The sequence below is a fragment of the Schistocerca americana genome, chromosome 6, assembly GCF_021461395.2.
Source record: "Schistocerca americana isolate TAMUIC-IGC-003095 chromosome 6, iqSchAmer2.1, whole genome shotgun sequence".
In the NCBI taxonomy this organism is placed as follows: domain Eukaryota; kingdom Metazoa; phylum Arthropoda; class Insecta; order Orthoptera; family Acrididae; genus Schistocerca; species Schistocerca americana.
The window spans coordinates 583,737,165-583,755,656 of NC_060124.1; the positions used below are offsets into that span (position 1 = coordinate 583,737,165).

At 37.2% G+C, this 18,492-nt stretch overlaps 1 protein-coding gene across 2 annotated transcripts in view; it reads right to left on the reverse strand.

Moving 5' to 3' along the window:
- Positions 1-18,492, reverse strand: part of LOC124619208 (intraflagellar transport protein 43 homolog) — a 117,468-nt gene that overhangs the window by 92,621 nt on the left and 6,355 nt on the right. For both annotated transcript variants that reach the window (XM_047145427.1, XM_047145426.1), the window contains exon 2: positions 18,024-18,149. In XM_047145427.1, the coding sequence (XP_047001383.1) occupies positions 18,024-18,149 (126 nt within the window). The remainder of the gene's footprint in view (positions 1-18,023; positions 18,150-18,492) is intronic.

Here is an 18,492-nt window from a genome sequence, read left to right on the forward strand (position 1 = left end):
TAGAAGAAGTCACAGGGGGCCACGTCTGGCAAAAATGGTGGCTGAGGCAAAATGATGGTTTTGTTTTTTGACAAAATATCATCAATAATAAGCATTGAGGAGTAAGTTGGAGCATTATCATGATGCAATTTTCATCAGTGGTTTTGCTACAATTCTGGTCATTTTCTCTGGACTTCTTCACGTAGTTCAGAGCTTCCAGGCAGTATTCTTATTGACCATATGGCTATAAGGCAGGAACTCATGATGTACCATCCTATCGTAATCTAAGAAAACAGAGATTGAACACCAGATCGAACTTGTTGAATTTTTTTCAGTCTTGGCTCTTCAAGTAATTTCTATTGGGATGATTGGGCCTTTCTTTCAACGTCATACCCATATACCCATGATTCATCATGTGGAATACCCCACTTTATAAGTTCTGGACCGTTGTCAACTTCATTCAGAAATTCATGAGTGATGTCTACTTGCAGTAATTTTTTATCAAAATTCTATAATTTCTGGACAAACTTTGCTGCTACATGTTTCACACCAAAAACATCTCCAAAAAATTGCTGACATCATCAGCAATCTCTCTGACTGAGATTCAGTGATTTTTCAAAATCATTTCTTTCCTTCTTCCACACTATTATTATCAGTAATTGATGATCTAGGGCATCAAGGGTGGTGGTTGTCTTCAACATCCTCACAGCCCTCTTTGAAATGTTTATACATTAGTAAACGCTTGTGTTTCTCATAGCAGAGTCACCAAAAGCCACAGTCAGCATTTTGAATGTGGTGCTACACTTTATTCTATTTTTCAGGCAAAATTTAATGCAAATTCTTTGATTCATCTTCTTTGAAAGTAAAAATTAGTCACGTCCTCAAAAACATGTATAACTTTAGCCTATCAGCAATAAAATAAATATTCGAAACAGGTGAAAATGCAAACTTAATCAGGAACATGTGTACAAACAAGATTAAAAAATATTTCTGAAAATATGACATATAAAGCCTGTGAAATTAAAAAATTCCCATTACTTCTTTACCACACTTTCCATAAGGAACAGGGATGGACCCAAAATTGAGCCCCATGGGACTCTTTTTGTGATTTTTTTCCCCCCCCCCCATCACTACAATTTTCTACCGTTACAACATTGTTTGAATTATTCATCACAACCTTTTGCATTCTGTTAGTTGGGTATGATGCAAACCGGCTGTGTGTAAAACCATCAGTTCCATAAAACTTGAGTTTTTCAAAGAGAATAACATGATGTACACAATCAAATGCCTTGGAAAGATCATAAAAAAATGCCAACTGGGAATATTTTATTATTTTAGACTTGTACTATTTGATGACTGAACGCTTAAATAGCATTCTCAGCTGAGTGACCCTTCTGGAATCCAAATTGTCATATGCTAAGTAAATTGTTTCTACTTAAGTGTGAGGCTACTCCTGGGTAGACTACTTTTTCAAATATTTTGGAAAAAGACACCAGTAAGGAAATTGGACAATACCTTTTTATGTCTGTCTTTTTTTAGGAAGTGGTTTAACAACTGCATATTTTAACCTGTATGGAAAAATTCCCTGTGCCAGTGATGCATTGCATATATCACTAAATACATTATTTATTAAGTTGGAATAACTTTTCAGAATTCTGTCTGAAATTCTATCAACACAAGATGACCATTTGTTGTTTGAATTTTTATAGTTCCACTGCTGTTGGTGAACGAAGTTGGTGCTACTTCTAGTTGCTTAGAGATTTGTGGAATGAAATTTTTAATATATCCTCTTGTTTCTTCAAATGAATCATTTATTTCTGCTAAATTTAGAAATTGATTGTTAAAAGTACTCACAACTTGTGAATGATCACTCACAACATTGCCATTTAGTTTAATTAATATAGTATCTTGTACACTGACTGGATGTCCAGTCTTCTGTTTGACAGTACCCCACATAGTTTTAATCTTGTTACCGCCATTATGAAGTCTGTTCAAAAAATTCCAGAACTTTGTCCAGAAATTTTTAATGCTTACTTTTTACTCATTGTGCATGGTCTCCTTTGAAACACGCTCCACCTCAATTGATACACTGCTACCAACACAATTTCCACTTCCGGAAGCAGTCTTGGCATGCCTCTTGCTGGATAGCGTGAAGTGTCATCTGTGAATTTTCTTTTATCTCATCCACCTTTGCAAATATTCATCTGTTCAACATGGTTTTCAAATTTGGAAAAATCAAGAAGTCCACAGAGACCTTGTCTGGACAGTACGGATTTCATTTTTTGTGGAATAGTCATGCACCAACAGGGACAAATGTGCACACACATTATTATCCTACAACAATGATGAATTGTCTCACCATGTTTCAGGCTGTTTCCTTCTCTGTTTTCTTGCAGGCCATGCAACAAGTTCACAACCACCAATTAACAGTTTGTCCCTGTGGTACACATTCGTGATGAACTACCGGTGGTCCTTCAAAATCAAAGAAAACTATCAGCATGGCTTTGACATTTGATGTGACCTGATGAGCTTTTTATGGTCTTGGAGAACCTTTCCCGATCCATTATGAAGACTGAACCTTGGTCTCAGCATCATAACCACAGACCCATGTCTCATCACCAGTTATGATTCTCTTAAGGAACATCTCATTCTCATTTGCACAATCCAAAAGCTCTTCACAGATTGCAAGGTGAAAGTCTGTCTGATCTTGACTCACGAGATGAGTGATGAACTTGGTGGCAACATGATGCATTCCAAGATGCTGTGTCAGCATTTCGTGACATGATCCAACTGAAAGGTTACATTCTGCTGCAATCTCTCAGACAGTCAGTCTTTGATTGGCACGCACAGTTTCATTGACATTCCTGATATGAGTGTCGTGTTAGTAGGGCACCTGGCAAGGGTCATCTTTAACTTCCATCCACTCTTTTTTAAGCCAAGTGAACCATTCATAACACTGAGAATGGCTTATGCACTCATCACATTAGGCATCCTGAATCATTTAGTATGTCTCTGCAATGGTTTTCTGGAGTTCCATGCAAAATTTAATGCAGATGCGTTGTTCCTCTAACTCTGCTGTCTTGAAACTCGCAAACTGTGCAACATAGTGTACTACTCAATACAGTTGTGAACAATATAACTAACAGACATATATGAAATTTTTTGTACAGATCTCATGTTTATTTTTGTCAGGATGGGCATAGTTCTAGACATTTTAATGACTTTCCTTAAAATACTACAGTATTTTCAGTAGTATGCATGTAATGTCAGATCTTGATTTACTCTGCCCTTTATGTAGATTTCTCTCTTTCTCTTATAAGAGATTTTAATTCCCTTAGTTATCCTTGACTTACTTGTTTCTGAATGAAACTTCTGGATAACTTTTTAGAAAAGCAAATTTCAAAACCTGACACATATTTCCCATGGAGTAAATTAAATTTAAGATTAGCATTTCTTTCTATATATACCTCAACCCACACCACATCTTTTAACTTATGCTTAAAACATCATATACCGTTCTTATTAACAAGCCTCACAGCTTTGTATGAACTTGCTTCAGGTCTGTAAGATGCCATACTGTTTATTTCCATTAGCTGTGCATCATCAATAGAGAGTCTATTTTCAGTTGGGTACACATTAATAGTTTCAGCCTGAGCACTGTCCATAAAAATGTTATCAAATCAGCGTCTTTCTGAACAAGAGCTGGAAAACTGACTACTGAAATTAGAGTAAAACACCCAAATAATGAGTCTCATTCATTTTTACTGTACATATCTTTGAAGAAATCTATTTTGAAATCTCCACAAACTACTAACTGTTTCTTTTTGTCTGACAGGCAGCTCAATAATGCATCCACATTTCTCATAAATAGCTGAAAGCTTCGTAGAGTGAATATGTAGACTATTACAATTACCAGAGAAATATTCTGCAGTAACAACTCACAAGCACATGTATTTAGATTCAGATTGACACACAAACTGTTTGCTTCAACATTTTGACTTTACGTCTACTTGTATGTAAGTTGGAACTCCTTCTATCTTCACGTTAAATTCACATGAAAATGATGCTAGCCTCTGATCCCAGACATTTAACATCTCCATTGCTATGGTTATTTTGTATTCAGAGAGGCACAGAATATCTATTAATTTAGAATTTCCCACATCTTCTAGGCAGACAAGAAGCTCATCTATTTTGTTTTTCAACCCTTTAATGTCCTGATGAAAGACATAAATTTTATTTTTCTGGAAACTGCTGCATATATTGTGATCCTGTCCTGCTCTGATTTTTTTCAAGACTGTCTGTCGGTAACCTGACTCTATCTAAGAAACAAAAAAGTGCCCTTTAACTCCAATTATCACAGAGATTTAGTCTTGTGTACTTTTGTCATATTATTGCTTATATCAGATTATGAAAGTGTTTATGTATTACATTAATATAATAGAGGGAAACATTCCATGTGGGAAAAATATATCCAAAAACAAAGATGATGTGACTTACCAAACGAAAGCGCTGGCAGGTCGATAGACACACAAACAAACACAAACATACACACAAAATTCAAGCTTTTGCAACAAACTGTTGCCTCATCAGGAAAGAGGGAAGGAGAGGGAAAGATGAAAGGATGTGGGTTTTAAGGGAGAGGGTAAGGAGTCATTCCAATCCCGGGAGCGGAAAGACTTACCTTAGGGGGAAAATAGGACGGGTATACACTCGCACACACACACATATCCATCCACTCATGTACAGACACAAGCAGACATATTTAAAGACAAAGCCCAAACTCTTTGTCTTTAAATATGTCTGCTTGTGTCTGTATATGTGTGTATGGATATGTGTGTGTGAGCGAGTGTATACCCGTCCTTTTTTCCCCCTAAGGTAAGTCTTTCCGCTCCCGGGATTGGAATGACTCCTTACCCTCTCCCTTAAAACCCACATCCTTTCATCTTTCCCTCTCCTTCCCTCTTTCCTGATGAGGCAACAGTTTGTTGCAAAAGCTTGAATTTTGTGTGTTTGTTTATGTGTCTATCGACCTGCCAGCGCTTTCGTTTGGTAAGTCACATCATCTTTGTTTTTAGATATATGTATTACATTATATTTTCAAAATGTTATTTTTCATTTATTTGATGGAACAACATTCTAGCATAGTAAATTACATGTGAAGCAAGTAATCTTGAGTTTTATTTACAGCTAAGATAGCTACTACTCTCTTTATTTCCTATCAAGAAATGTCACCATTCATATAAAGAGACAACAGAGCACTATGATCTACTGTAACATGAACTGAATCTTTATGTTTCTAATAAGAAAAAGGGAAAAAAGGATAACTTGCCACAAATAGCACCCCTCCCCCCCTCTACAAAAAAGCTCTCTCTCTTTCATGTGTTCATGTGCACTTGTGCACACACACATGTGCGGAACACGTGCGAGTGCGCTCGCGCACATACACACACACACACACACACACACACACACACACACACACACACACACACACACAACCACATTTACCAGATAATGGTAGTAAGTTGAGAACTGTTGAGTCAATCAATCAATAACATTTCCAGAGAAAAAGGCCAGTGCTTGCTGCAGTGTGTAACAACTGCTCTTAATGCACACAAATGGCATTATTAATGTTTGTAAGTACAGTAGTAGATAATCTGAAGTATTATGCTCTATAAACTCTGAATTAATTACCTGTCAGTGATATCATTTAAGTAGTATCTTTGAGTGATTAAAGAAATTGATGCATGATGGAATCGACTTGTGACTTCAGATTGTGCAATATTCTTACACTATGTTGTTGTAAGGTGAGAAGCATTTAGTTCTGGATTTATACAAGATACTCTGAGATACTTACCCAGTTTCAGTGGGTGGATAAATTAGCTAGAATTTGCTACACTACTTGTTGGGTTCTTTTGATCAGCACAAGATAATTACGAATGTTGTTAATACATTCTAATGGGAGATTATCTAAAAAGTAAAAAAAATAAAAAAAAGTCTGTGAAGAGGTATTTTAAAAATACAGCTCTTTCTTTTTAACATAGTCACAAGGATATTCTTGAACAGATTTTTAGGCCATTTTCCAATACATAGATAAATAAAGTCTATTTTCCCCTAATGAATCAGATGACATATTTTCCAGAATATTATAGAGATAAAAGAGATTTGCTTTTCAACAAATATTCTGTTCTTGAATTTGCAACATATATGTGGTCCCATGCATGTTCTGCAGTGATATGGTTATGGACAAAGTGGCTTGTCATCCTCTTATTCTTGGCTTTCCATTTATTTAAGCACAGCATCTGAACAAACAATAACTATATTTCTCTAATAACAAATGTCATTCACTCATCTTGGAGACTTTAATGCACAGATTGGTAAAGAAAAAAGATATATGAAAATTGTTGGAGATTATCCTGCCCACAGAACAACAAACAGAAATGGCACCAGGCTAATAGAACTTTGCCAAGCACGCCACCTAATTCTTAAATCTACAGCTTTCAAAAACAACCACAAAAACTAAAGACATGGACATCCCCAAATTCCAACCTAGGGGAATTTCAACTTGATCATGAGACAATCAAGAAAATTTTGCGCAACGAAATCAGGACTTTTTGGGGTACTCAAGGATACAAACTTGGATTCAGACCATTACCTCTCCAAAATCAAATTGACAGTCATCCCAAGAAAAAAAAATAAAAATAATAATAATAATAATATCAAGGGTTGAAAGTACGATGCTGAAAAAGTATTAAAATCAGGTGAATTTACAAAAGCAACTGAAATGATTCAGACCCAAATTTTGGAGAATATCAAGGAAAACTACATTACTACGACCGAAAGGATAGCACCCAACATAAGAAGGAAAAAAGCACGCCTGGTGGTCACTAGAATGTGATGCCCTAATTAAAACTATAAAACAGGCATGGCAAAATTGGCAATCATAGAAAACAGAAGAAAGCAGATTAAATTTCATTAGAGTTCGAAAAATGGTAGACAAAAGTATCAAAAGGATTAAGAAGACTCATGAAAACAAAACTCTTCACCAAATTGATGATGAATTTACTAAAAACAGCACAAGAACCTTTCACAGTATCTTCAAACAAATGTTATCAGGATACAAAGCTCCCACCCTCCAATTTCAAGATGTAAATGGGACCATCACTCACAATAAGACAGAAAATTTCAAGATATTAGCAGGCCACATTGAGAAGCTCCTGAATTGTGAACTCATCCTTGAAAAATTTGAATCCATCCCAAATTACAGTTAGAAGTTGGATTCAGAACCACCAACGACTGACAAACTACAAAAGGCAATTTCAGAACTGAAAAACAACAAAGTGATTGGAGAAAACCAAACAGTGGCCAAACTATGGAAACAAGTTGAAAAAATGCAATTACATCACTTCAATGTGTTTTTGATAAAATCTGGAAAGAGGAAGGGATTCCCACAGAATGGAGGCTCTCATCCATCCTATCCACAAAAAAGGCTTCAAGACAGACTCCAACAATTATAGAGGAATATCACTGCTTGATATATCATACAAGTTCCTTCCTAAAGTCATTCTGAACAGGACAGAGCCGCAATTGTACCCACAAATTGGGGAATACCAGAGAGATTTTAGAAAGGTTAGGTCATGCTTGGAACAAATACTAAACCTCAGAAACAAACAATGGAAAATCCAGGATGGAATGTAACAATATTACAGAAGGAAAGTTGCTACTCACCATATAACGGAGATGCTGAGTCGGGACAGGCACAACAAAAAGATTCACACAATTATAGCTTTCCGCCATTAAGGCCTTTGAAAACAATAGACACACATACACACACACTGACGTAAACACAACTTGCACACATGTCTGCAGTCTCAGACAACTGAAACCACACTGCAGACGTGCGTGCAAGTTGCGTTTGGGTGAGTGTGTGTGTACGTGTGTGTATGTGTGTCTATTGTTGGCAAAGGCCTTAATGGCCGAAAGCTATAATTATGTGAATCTTTTTGTTGTGCCTCTCACGACTCAGTGTCTCTGCTATATGGTGAGTAGTAACTATCCTTCTCTAATATTGTTACAAACCTCAAAAACATTATGACATACCTGACATACCAAAAAACCAAAGGCAAAGACATACATAATCTCCTTCATTGATTTAAAAAAAGCATACTATTTGATTGTAAGAGAATCTCTATTAGCAGTCCTGGAAGAAATGGATATGGATAAGAAAACAACTAATATCATAAAAGTAACCCTTACAAATATATTTTCGAAAGTTAAATTCATGAGTGAACTACCAGAACCCTCAAAAATAAAATGGAAGTACAACAGGGGGTGGGCACCCACCATTGCTGTTCAGTTATGTGCTTGAGGAAGTAGTCAGAGAATGGAACACAAATATAAAGAGTGGTATAAATTTGGGTTGCAAAAAGAAGAACCTTAAAGTAAATTGCACAGCCTTTGCAGATGATATGGCCCTGTTTGCCAAAACAATGGAAGAAGCATAGGAGCAAATCCTTGAAATAAAGAAACAAATGGCTAAAACAGGTCTTCACATCTCCTTCTAAAAAAGTAAGATCGTGACAAACATCATGAACTCACGTACACACCTCAAAGCCCAAGAACAAAGGACTGAAATAGTAAAAGAATTTAAATATTAACAGAATCTTCCTTCGGTTCTTGGTAGAACAACATTATAATAATAAATGAAAAGCACCAGTTTGCTTTTGTTTGCTATTGTAGAACAAAAGCAAACTGGTGCTTTTCATTTATTATTAGAATTTAAATATCTCAGAGAATGGATTAGTTGGAATGCTAGGGAAATCCAGAAAAAATAAACTTGAACTGGCATTCCAACTAGCAAAAGACACATACAACAAAAAAATCTCCTTCATGGGGGTCCAAGACTACACATTAGAAGATAGAGATTAAGCCAGAAGCATTGTATGCAACAGAAACATTAAACATGAACTTCAAAGGCCAAATGAGTAACATGAAATAAAGGTAAGAAAAATTTTGAAGAAAATCATAGGACTAAAATTCCAAGATAATAAGATAGTTTACATCAAATAGAAACTTGCTGCAACAAAATCGAAAAACTTTCAGATACAACATGAAAAGGAGGTTAAATTTTTATGGGCATCTTTCCAGAATGAACTCCTAACAGATTAGCCAAACAAATCTTTGACTTTTTCTGTAACAGCAAAATGAAACCCAACTGGTTTAAGGAAACTGAGTAAGACCTATTGGAATTTCAGAAAAATCACTAATCAGTTGAACAGCTAAATTAATAACTAAAGATAAAAATATAAGGTTCCAAGACAAATCTATACAAAAACCCACACACATTATCTCAGAAGAGAAGGGGGACAAGAAGACTAGAGATGGGGGATCCGCTCCTGAACTGATTCATAGAGTTGAATCTTTCAAAGGAATGAACAATCAGCGATTCAGAAAAAAAGAATGGTAGCTCCAAACATTTCCCACAGCAGAGAGAGAGAGAGAGAGAGAGAGAGATACAGAGAGAGAGAGAGAGAGAGAGAGAGAGAGAGAGAGAGAGAGAGAGAGAGCATATCAGCGGGGCCTCTGCTGGTCAGAGCACACTGCACGCCACACAACACAGCCAGCGCTGGCCTCTACCCTGCTTCTGCCTTGGCTGCCTGCATTGTGCAGTGCCCCATTGGATTCTGTGTTTCACATATGCCGTGCCGTCTCTGTGCCTCCTCTGCCGCGTGCAGTGTCTGGCGTACCTTAACTTAGCATCGCACTCCGTCGGCGATCGTTTCAGTCGCACGTCCTGCCCTCTGGGCAGTTGATGCGAGCAACAGGACAGAGAGCCTCCTAGTGGAGAACATAAGAACTACTTGCAACAACCTGCTCGCAAGAGAACGGACGATTTGTCTCGGAGCGGGTGACTGGTGGCAGTTCCCTGTTCTCCCCACCCTCAGAACTCACCCGCTCAACACTCATACCTCCGTTCTCGACTCTAGTCAGAGCGTTGAGCAAAGCAACTCAGGTGTCACTGTGGTCTCTGCGGTCTTAGCTCATGCAGTAATACAGCTCGCGGCTCGACCTGCTTGACTCAGCGCCTCTGCATCGGAGTTCGTCTCTACTAGATATTGTTCTTCGTACTAATACCGGTATGTATATTACATAATTATGTTATGTATACATCATTTGTTTTTATTTTATTTTTATTTGTTTAAACTGATCAGATTAGGTTCCTGACGACTCCTCTTAACATAACATATACTCGTTGCGTGTGTCGACTGTGCATACTGAAATATATTACAGTTTTTGTATGTTAATTTTTATGCAATTAATGTTTGTTTACATAATATGAATCAGTCTTATTTTCAAAATTTCCCTACCTGATAAAAATACTTAGAATTTTATTGTAACATTTTTATTTTTTCCACCAGATGAATGTATAACTTTTCTATCTCAAAGTGACTCAGGATGTAATATAAACCTATCAGTGATTTTTCCTTCATTTCGGACTGCAGTCGTACTGTACTTTATGAATGAAAATCCAACCATTTGATTAAGTTTCATTATTACTTCATTTCACACTATCACTATTTAGATGTGGAGGTTTGTTTTGCGGGGCACTGAAAAGTGTCGTTATCAGCATGCTATTTTAGCTTTGTAGCCATTATCACATGCAAAGGTGAAATATTTATTACATGTCTGACATGTCTGAATGATTGTTGTCACAATATTACAATCATTCAGACGTCAGATATTTTATGACTATTTCACCATTGACCATGATAATGGCTACAAAGCCAAAACCACAATAGTGCAAAATAAATCAATAATCAAAAACTTTGTCATATCATGGAAATTTCAATAAACAATACAAAATTCTTACTCATTATCTGTGTTACTTCAAAATAGGATCAAATAAGATCAAAATACAGGTATAGTACTGGAATAAACAAAGTTTAAAGGGCAATGTGCCTTCCATTTATTTTCTATTGTGAATGAGTGGTGAGTCATGAAAAAGAGCTAGTTCATTTCAGGGAGTGAACAGTTCTGACCCGATCTCTGAAAAGAACAGTTTTGCCCATCTCTAAAGAAGACTAGAAAGAATAAAGAAATACTGGGCACTGATAAAAGAACAACACACCGAAAAAAATATAAAGGAGTTGGTGTTTATTCATGATGCAGGAACCATGAAGTATCTTACCACAGCTATGGTCTCTTTTTATGGATTTCCTTAAACAACTTCCTCGTCCTCCTTTTTTTCCCCTACATACTAGCATAATAACAGCACTAGGCCAATCGATCCAAGGAGAAAATTCAAAACGCTCACTTCCACTGGCATAAAACAACTGTAAGCATCACTTTGATGTTATATTGAGACCAGTATGATCATTCTGGCTGTGGAAGTTGTTAGACAACATGCAGTGATGATTAAAATTTTTCCTCAATGTTGTAGCCATAGACTCAACACCATCCCCAGTGAGGATCCCTTGTTCTGTCATTGTCAGACTGTTCAAGAAGTTCATTGTAAACATTCACTGTCCTTTAAACATCAAACAAGCAGCAAATTTTGCTGCAAGCTGGTGCACATTCAGCTCTCCAATTGAGATCACATGATAAACCAACTGAGATACCATCCTTTTCTGCAACTTCACTAACAAATAGTTAAACGATACGCATGTGCAAGGTTCTTGTTTTTTTTTTTTACTGTGAGAGTCACTAGTTCAGATGCAAGGGACTCCAGATTAAGTGTCATCATCAATTGGTTGACAATCATTTCAGAGCAAAGAAGTTAGCCTAAAACATTATTTTTGTAAACTTTCTAAAAAATTTCAAAATTTTCTGTAAGTGTTTAAGCAGCTTTGATATAAAATTTAAGTTGTGCTATTGCTCTAGAAATCAGAAATTGCCAAAAATTGCCCAAAAAAACTGTACAAAAGTCAATAACATTGGCTTAAAAATTAAATGAGATAACAATAATGAGAAACACTGCTGCTAGTGATGGATACAATTGACCCTGTCACTCTGAATAAAATATTATTGAAATTGTTGCAAAGGCATTTGCTTTTTCACCAACTAGAGAATGACCATGTATTGAGCAAAGAAATAATTGCAAGGAGGGTACCACACATGGTGGCCCAAAACAATGCACTTACTTTCTAAAAATCAGTATCTTAGGTTAGTGAAATGTAGTTACCATTATTGTACCACTAATGAGTAATTGTAGAAACTAACATAAAGTTGCTCTGTGAGTTCACCGTGAGGCAAGAAGTATACAGATGTATCAAAGTTAGCTTTTCATTTGAACTGTTCAGCCTGAATCAGTGGTTCATGCAAGGGCTTAATCTGTAAGAGTTATTGGCAACCACGATACTGAAATAAAACAACAATCTTCCTGAGTTCCAAAAATGTGTACAGAAGTGTCCATGAGCAGAGGGATTTCAGTTAACATCACCATCACAATTGATGTCCATTATGAATTATACAGATCACTTTAGACACATTACTGGAGGTACAGTTGCCACTATGAATAATGTGGAGAACACCTCACAATAGTACTTCAGCATTTACCATCACATCTAAATGAAATAACCTAAAACAGATGCAACTGCATTTTATATCCAATATAGCATCCCAGGAGAAGGAACCCACAACTCCTGGCAAATAGGATACATCCTAATTGCCACATCTTGATGCGACAAGGACTGCAGTTTTAAACAGACCTTTTCAGAGAAGAAATCAACATGAGGAAATTAATCTTCAATCAGTGTTCCAGAATTGTCACATGTTTTTTAACCCACACACATCCATGCCTGTGTGTGTTTCTGGACCTACAATTTCTGGCATGGCTAAACTTGCATTAGCATAACTTTGGCAGCTCTGAACAATTCACTTTATCTCTCTCCCTAACCAATATACAGGGTGTAAATTTTAAGTTGACAAACCAGAATAACTCAAAAAATAAGCTTCACATGAAAAAATGTGTAGAATTTATTTGAATTACAGTGCCCACTACCAAGATTCAAAACAAATGTTTAAGACAAAATGTATGTAGTTTTTTTTATGTAGAATCTGATTCTGCAATAAAAAATGGGGGTTCCCATTTAAAATTTTAAAGTTGCCTCCTGCCCCACCCCCAGGGGACTGGGGTGGAGGGCTAATTTTAGCACCGGCACATGTCCCTCTCGAAAATAATCAACTTTGGATTCCACACATTTTTTCATGTGGAGCTTATTTTTTGAGTTATTCCGGTTTGTCAACTTAAAATTTACACCCTGTATATTGGTTAGGGAGAGAGATAAAGTGAATTTTTCAGAGCTGACCTAGTTAAATGCTAATGCAAGTTTAGCCATACCAGAAATTGTAAGTCCAGAAACACATACAGGTATGGATGTGTATGGGTTAAAAAACATTGTGGCAATTCTGGAACACTGATGAGAGATTAATTTCTTCATGTTGATTTCTTCTCCAAAAAGGTCTATTTAAAAATGCAGTCCTTGTAACATCAGGAAGTGGCAATTAGGACATGGCTTGAAACGAGAATGAAAACTTGCGACTTCCACATATTTTAACTTTTAATTAGCACAATTTTGGGAGAGCGTAAGTACATATGTCTTTATCGCACCAGCTCAAAAGACCAACGTCCATCAAGATCAGTGAAGAAAACAATTGAGGTACAGAAAAAAGGCCTGATAGTATAGCTTTCAGTTTTCTGCAACTTATTCAGATATAAGCATACATCCCTATGATATCTTTGCCGTATGGGGATGGCACAAAATGGAAAATATTTATTTATATGTGTAGGCCATTTAAAGAACCTATATGTGTCGCATCACTTGATTGAAATAGAAGTCAGGATCAAACTAGCAACAGCAGTAACTTTTGAAGTCTTGGTCAAATAACAGAGATAAAAAGCAGCTGTGGATGTAATAGATATTTCGAATTTAGTTTTTGTGCATCTGCAGCTGTAGAAGACCCAGAGATACACTGTGAGCATCTTTCCAGGTCTCTATGTAATGTATTCAAGTATGCATGATGGCAGTTTTTAATATTTTACTATCCCCCTTTTCTCCCCTTTTAAACAGATCATCTGATGATGACTTGGTTTTAAGTAAAAACACTAATGATATCACTTGTGTGACCTGAGGCAGAATCATATACTTACAATATGGTCAGTGTGTTTTGCTCAGGCAGTAAGCACAGTCTGTGTATTTTTGCTCATGACAGATTACTTGTAGTGGGAGCCAACACCGGGTTATGAGAGGAAGCCTAAAGGCACGCATTTTAGCTCACGCAGGCTGGCGTGAGGTCTGGAACAGGTCAAGGAAATTAGAATTTAGAAAAATGGACGTAACTGGTGGAATATTTAACTTTAATCCATTAATGATGAGTGTCGCTCTTGACTGTACATTATTTACAATATCAATAGTAACTGAACATGGCGCCTTGCTAGGTCGTAGCAAATGACATAGCTGAAGGCTATGCTTACTATCGTCTCGGCAAATGAGAGCGTATTTTGTCAGTGAACCATCACTAGCAAAGTCGGTTGTACAACTGGGGCGAGTGCTAGGAAGTCTCTCTAGACCTGCCGTGTGGCGGCGCTCGGTCTGAAATCACTGATAGTGGCGACACAAGGGTCCGACGTATACTAACGGACTGCGGCCGATTTAAAGGCTACCACCTAGCAAGTGTGGTGTCTGGCGGTGACACCACATTACTGAACTCTCTTTCTGAGAATAACCTTACACAAAAGCTCAGTTTGGCTTACATAAAGGCTTCCCTATTGATAAAGCAATATTTGACCTGAGGAACTCATTTGTGGACTACAGAAGAAAAACAAGCCTGTCACTTTTTATGTGAGCTTGTTAAGGCCTTTAATTAAACAGATTATAAAATTCTACCAGGGAAGCTAGAAAGTTATGGCATTAAAAAAAATCCCACTGAGTAAGAGGAGACATAGATCAGCAACAGAAAACAGTGTGTCACATAAACAAATGATATGACAGGAATAAAGCTATATTTGGCATGTGGAAATATTAAATATAGTGTTGCATAAGGTTGGATTCTTGGTTCTCTCCCATTATTGAGCTACAGTCCACCCAAATAGCTGAGTGGTCAGCGTGACGGGTTGACACCCTACGGGCCCGGGTTCGATTCCCTGCTGGGTTGGGGATTTTCTCTGCTCAGGGACTGGGTGTTGTGCTGTCTTCATCATCATTTCATCCCCATCTGGCGCACAGGTTGCCCAATGTGGCATCAAATGTAATGAGGCCTGCACCAAGGCAGCCAGACCTGCCCCGCACGGGGCCTCCCGGCCAATGATGCCAATCGCTCATTTCCATTTTCCATTGAGCTACAGAAATAATTTAGTAGGGCCTTTAAAATAATGTGATATAATTATATTCTACAGAACTGTCAGTACTGGTGACAGACCCATACAAAAGTATGTGCACTACTGAAGTGTCACATGTCGTTTAGGCAAATGACATTTCACACTCTTTGAGTAGTACAAGGAAAGATGATTGTGACAGAATAGCATTAAGTAGGGAGTAAGTCATGAAACATATGCCACATACTGTGCATATGTGGTTGTTTTCATACGTGCACACATTAACGGGAGATATGGAATATGAAAAACGGCAAGATGTGATGACAAATAAACAGCTTCACCTGCTGTGGGCATAGTCTTTTATGTTTTGGCATCAGGAATTGGCAGTGGCGTAACTATCAGAGAGCAACACTCTCTCCAAGAATGAAAACAAAAGAAAGTATGGTTTTGTGACAAATGAAGTCTACTGTAATCTTGATTGTCATGTGGAGCCTTTGAGGCATATGTAGTATGTTAAGTTGTGTTCTACTCAAATTCACTAGTCACTCTAACGATCTTACACCTATCAAGGAAATATATGTTTGTAAAAGGAAAGTAGTGGACATGCTTCTTTGTGGAATGAGTAGAAGCCACTAGCTCAGCACAAATCTTTTGTTTTATAAATTTTGAACATATGTCCCTCACTGAGGCTATGTTCTGGCACTGGTAATTTATCTTATGCCCCAGATGTATGCACATAATGTGTTTCATGCAGTGTTGCAAGATACAGTGTTGATGCACTGGGGGTCCACATTCACAAGGATGCTACATACATCAGGTATTTGCAGTTGTAATTTTTCCTTTACCAAGCTTACTTTTCATTTTTTGTGGTGGTCAAAAGATAGCCTTGTTGTTTTTTCCTAAATACTTGGTATTTTTGCTCAGGGAGGCCCAATGCAGGGAATAAAGGCAAGTTTTTCTTTCTCTTTCTCCACCTCTTCTTTGCAGACGGCTGCATCATTTGTTTTCTTCAATGAATGTCTAATTAGAACTCTGCTGTACCCATTTTGGCAAAACACACACCTCTACGGCATTGCAGCTCAGCTGGGAGGTTGTCTTTGTCACAAATGGTATGTGCCTTGTGTACTAAAGTTGTTAGAGCAGTGTACTGCTGTGCTGGATGATGACAGATTGGTGCAAGAAGGTACATATCTCTGTGGGTCTTCTTTCTGTAGACTGCTTTTACTAGGTTACCATCTGCCTTTCTTCTTATTAGAATGTTAAAAAATGGAAGACATCCATTCTATTTTCGCTCTGTTATGAACTGTATGTCTTGATGGATGCTGTTTAGGTGGTACAGGACTCTCTGCCATGTTGCCATGCAACAAAGGTTTCCTACATGTAACAGAGGGAGTATTTAGATTTGAGACATGCAGTTTTTAGTGCAATCTCCTGCAAATGTTCCATATAGAGATTGGCAATTAAGTGGCAAATGGCAAGCCCACAGGTACACTATCGACTTTTTTGTAGATCTCCCCACCACATTTGAATTAGGTTATCATGAGTACATGTTCAAACAGCTTCACCATTTGGTCCTCACAGCGTATACCAAGACGTCTTGAAATGGTGCTTCTGTGAAAAGAGATGTTACATTGAAGCTCAGCAGCAAATCACACTTCTGCAGCTACATCTCTTTCAGTAAGGACACAAATTCAGTTGAGTTCCTCATATCATGACTGCAGCATCACTTTATGCATTTCAGAAGTGGGGCTACATAAGTGGCGTCTACATATATGAGAGCATTAATTGCATTCACTACAGGATGCAGTGGAACACTTTTTTTTTATGAATATTAGACAGTCCATAAAAGCACTGAGATGCTAGTACCTTTAGATAGAGCCATATTGTATCTTCCTTGGTTAGAGCTGAGCTGACTCGTGAAGCAAAGCTATTGTTTTTCTTGTCATCTTCAGGGTTGGGTCCTTCTCCAGTTTCCACAGGCTACAACGCTTAGCATAGTACTTGTCTTCTGGTGGTAGTAAACAGCACGTAAGAGAATTATTGCAGGTAGGAATATTGTCAGCAGATATGACTACTATGTTTTCATTTTCTCTTAGCACTCCAAGTACTCTCCGATCTGCTGCTGCCTTATTTAGTTTTAGAAGCTGGGTTTTTTTGATGATCCTGCATGTTTATGACCTAATTTCCTCCATCTTTTCTGCTGGTACACCACCCGGAAGTACACTATTAATCACTCACACAAGAAACCTGAGAGCTCACAGCTGGCATCAGTGCACTTCATGTAAATAAATTCAAATTATTTATTCACTCATGAAATAAGTTGTTTCTAGCTTTCTGTAATATTTGTTTACAGTACAGGCAACCTCATTTGATGAAAATTTCTTCACTTCAAGACATATTTTGAGGCTAAGAAACAGCATGTGTGATTCATATTAGATTGCAATTTCTGATTAGATTGTGTTTTAGTGTTTTCTTGAACACAGATTTAATCATAAATTTTGAAATCTTGAGTTCAAAATTCACTGCAAATAGTCAAAACTGTTATCAGGGTAGTTCCCACAGTCTCTATTTATTTCAGTAACATTAGAAGTTTTCAGTGAAACATGTTGTAACTTAAATATTAGAGTTAACATGAAATTTGTTAAAATGTAACATAGTACATATGTACTAAATCCAACACAGAAGTCTGATAAATAATATAAATATATGATATGACATTTATTTATTATACCTGCAGTGAGCCTCTTGATAGTCCAGAACCTGGTGCAGATCCAGGACTATCTATGGTACCATCAGCAGCTGCGTCTTCTTTTGGTGAGCTGGCATTGCCAGCCCTTCTACCTTTGCGGGCTGTTAGCTGTCAATGAAATGAGAATTATGTTTTATACGACACGAACTTTCAGCCACACAGAAAAACATAGTGGTAACAGAAGAAGGCTTTTCTAAGTTTCTAACAATGTCATAAAGTAATTTTAAGTAACACAGCTCATGCTACATTAAAGGACTTGCTTAATAGTCTGGTGGTAAAAACCAAAATGTTTGCTTGTAAAAAGGAAATAAAGGCAATGATAATTCTGTGTATTAAGTCAAGTGGTAAGACAGTGTGCATATGTTTGAGAATGAAAATTTGTCATTTTCGTTTCAAGTGACTCATCACATCACACTACACTCTTCTTATTAGCATTGCTTCATAAGGGACA